The 3,931-nt window shown below is 35.2% G+C and overlaps 1 protein-coding gene across 1 annotated transcript; it reads left to right on the top strand.

The window, feature by feature from the left end:
• The first annotated feature begins 644 nt into the window (after positions 1-644).
• On the top strand, positions 645-3,600 carry LOC110942452. The gene is made up of 2 exons (XM_022184232.1): positions 645-1,214; positions 3,562-3,600. The coding sequence occupies exons 1-2, from the start codon at positions 645-647 to the stop codon at positions 3,598-3,600; spliced, it is 609 nt and encodes a 202-aa protein (XP_022039924.1).
• Positions 3,601-3,931: the final 331 nt, after the last annotated feature.

Below are 3,931 nucleotides of genomic sequence, written 5' to 3'. Positions count from 1 at the left end.
TTCATGAATCTTTTGAACCAACCGCTATCATGGGACCCGAATCTCTACGGGTGGAACCCGAATCAAGACACCGATGGAATGGGGTCGTCTCAAGCGTTTGGGTCGGCTCAAGCTTTCGGCTCCCCACTACACGAACCCGATGTTGTTCCGGAAACACAACCCTAAGTAGCGGAGACGCAAAAAGGAAAAGGAAAACGACCACATAAAAAGAAAGCGGAAACCGCCACCCGAGCGAAAAAAAATGTGATAACGTGGGAGCCCGATAAGGAGTATGCGTTAACCCGCGCTTTCATCGATGTGTCGGAGGACCCGGTTATAGGTATATTTTTTAAATGTCTTTATTTTTTTTCTGTTTTTCCTTTTTTTCTGTTTTTTTCCGTTTTTTGTGTTTTTTTTTTTGTGTTTTTTCGTTTTTTTTCTGTTTTTTTTTTTGCAGTTTTTTATTTATTTTCTGTTATTATTTATTTTCTAGTTTATATATTCTGTTTTTTTTATTATTTTTAGTTTTTTTTTTATTTTCAGTTTTTAATTTATTTTCTGTTTTTATTTTTTTAAATTTTAGACTAACATTATATTTTTTTTAAGCAAACAATCAAAGTAAAACCGTTTTTTGGTCCCGAATACGAGAACTCTTTTTCGATCTCATGGGTAAAGGAGACGAATATCGCCCACCGGACTCTACATCGGGCAAGTGGACCAATATAAATAAAAAATGCACGAACTTTCAAACCGTGTACCAACGCACGTTTGCCGGATGGAAAAGTGGAAGTAAGGACGAATACATTATACAAGCGGCATTGGTCGAGTATACGGATGCTAATGGCCATTTCCAGTACATGAGGTGTTGGCAAATCCTTCGCCATAGCCCCAAATGGGCCAACATATCTACTTTGAGTGGTCGTTCGGGAAATAAACGGCCGTCAAAGAGGTCCAAAACAAACGAGTCGGGTGAACCCGAAACGCCAACCTCCGACACTCGAGACACCGAGTTGAACGAGGATATTCCGGATGACGAGCCGGTGGAGGAGCTACCAAGACCGCCCAGAAGAAGTAAGCGAGCGAAAAAGCCCGAGTCGTCATCGATGTCTATGGGAACGGATATGAGTAACGCATTTTCGGAGATAAACAAGCGACTTCAAGACATACACGAACTCGGTACTACGGATGACCTTAGACGATTTCAGTCAAATGACAAGATAGAAGTTAAGTTTGATGTATCTTATCACGATTTCATATGGTTCACTTTAGCACACATGGAGCCATCCCCGAAAATGATTAAAAAAAACTTTTGGACCTTGTGCGAGACAAAAAAAAAATACCCCTCCTCCCTAAAATCTTGGTTCCATTCGGTATGGTATAATACAGGTACTCGATATAAATAATAAGCATTATGCCCAAGAGCTTTTATATAAGTAATATACCAAAGTCGTAATATTACATTATTACATATAATATTCTTATATTTTACTTCTATATTTTATGATAAAAGTCACTTTTAAATGAAAGAGTAAATTACCATTTTAGTCCCTGAGTTTTGGTCAAATTGCTATTTTAGTCCAAATACTTTTTTTCTCCTTTGGGTCCCTGACTTTTTTTTATTTTCTTGCCATTTTGATCACATTGTCTAACTCCGTCTAAAAATCTAGTTATAACCAGAGGTATTTTTGGCATTAACAAAAAAAGGTTTCTAAATTACCGATTTTAGTCCAATCCCGAAAAACAAAAAAACAATAATTTATAAACCTTATTTTACATATTTATTTTCATAGAATTATATATAATATAAAATAACTTATTTTCATTTAAATATTATGTATGTATATAATACTAAATACTAAACTATTATTATGATTATTTTATTATTACTATTATATATATATATATATATATATATATATATATATCAGAAGGATCCGTTAGAAACCACCCTTTATTGCAAGAATCGCGAGAACCAAGTGTGAACACAACCAAAACATACCTAAAAAATCAAAAAACACTCAAAAAAAAATTTTTTTTTTTTACTATTTTTTATGAAAAAATCGCTATATTTCGTCACCAAAAAAATATTTCGAGTAACAATTATCTATGCACATGTGCATATGTATCATTTCTTTGACAAATTCCGTAATACATTACTAATATCAGACAATTGCACTTTCATTTACACTATCATTCATAATACACTACTTTTTACATTAACATTAACAATATTAGAAATGCACATGTGCATCTATATGTATGAACTTTTTATAACATTAACAACACTAGAAATGCACATGTGCATCTATATGTATGAACATGTTATAACGTGTTTTGGTACACCACTTTGAATACACTTTCCCTTTCATCTATCATACCATCCATAGTGCATTCCCACTACATCCTACCATCTGTAATACAATACCATTGCCTCCTACCATCCATAATACAAAACTATTACCAATATTTCACTTTATTACATGTACATCAACACCCTTTACATCAACACCCTTTACATCATCCAAACAACATATTACATCATAAAGTGAAAATATAATCAAACCATCAACCACTAGATATTACTAACCAAAACACATGTATATAGGCCTACTTCATCAATTAAAATCACAAACATTTTGTACCAAAACACGTTATATGATGGTTATACATAATGATGCACATGTGCATTCTTAATATTGGTAATGTAAAAAGCAGTGCATTACGGATTGTAATGTAAATGAAAGTGCATTTTTCTACTACTAGTAATATATTACGGAATTTGTCCAAGAAATGATACATATGCACATGTGCATCCATAACTGTTACTCGAAAAAAAAAGTTTTTTTTTTGGTAACTAAATATAGCGATTTTTATTAGGAAAATATTAAAAAAATATGTGTTTTTTGGATTTTTTAGGTATTTTTTTGTGTTGATATTGGTTCTCGCGGTTCTCGTAATAAGAGTGGTTCTCAAATGAACCTTACCCTGTGTATATATATACACACACACACTCACTCAACTCTCACATATACACACACCAAAGCCATCACCATCTACAACCACTAATAGTTACTCCACCTCCACCAATTTTCACCATCACCACCTGCCACCTGTAACCGCCACCCATCTCTCTTTCTCCTTCTAAACTCAAACTCCCCACAACAATATCACCCACCACCACCACACCACCATCATCACCCGCCACCACCAGTAACGACTCAAAATCCCAACTCAGTTATAACTCTTCGTCGGAATCATCAACATAACTCGCTAACTCAACCTGACCGAAAACAACACCTCGTAGTGAACTTTTCTGCTACTCCGCTCCATCCTACCAGAAACGGCATCGACGATCTTCTGCTACCGGCCGATGATGTCATCCAGACACATCACCAACGCCTCTTCAAACCGCGTTCTTTGTTTGTATTACCGCCGCCACATCATTGATTTTCCAATCAACATCTTGATGATACACCAAAATAAGATCAATTTGGTGGATGAAAATTGGAGGTTTTACTGTTTTAGGGTTGGATGACTACAAATCTATTGAGTGAGATTATGTAAGTTTCACTTTTTTGGCAGAGGTTATGGATTGATTTGGGGGATGGATTTTATGGCTGAAATTGAAATTGGGTTTTGTAGGAACACTTTTTTCTTGCTTATAGTAAATGAATGGGGGAATGGTAGAAGAATCCGGGGGGTGAAGGTGGCGGAGGTGGGTGTCACGGCCCCCGACCCGGTTTAATCCGTTTCAGGAGCCGCGGGACAGAAATCCCGTGATATTTATTTAATTGAGTTTAGCAGCGGAATTTTAACGTCAGGATCGTTTTAAAGCTAAAAACTTTTCCCGATTATTTCATTTCACAATTCGGGACAAAACCCCGATAATTTACAATAATAAGATTTTTCTGATAATCTTTGTTTCAAAACATATTTCTTTATTTTATATTGA

This window comes from Helianthus annuus, chromosome 7 (genome assembly GCF_002127325.2).
Source record: "Helianthus annuus cultivar XRQ/B chromosome 7, HanXRQr2.0-SUNRISE, whole genome shotgun sequence".
Classification (NCBI taxonomy): domain Eukaryota; kingdom Viridiplantae; phylum Streptophyta; class Magnoliopsida; order Asterales; family Asteraceae; genus Helianthus; species Helianthus annuus.
This window is presented reverse-complemented; position numbering and strand designations above follow the sequence as displayed.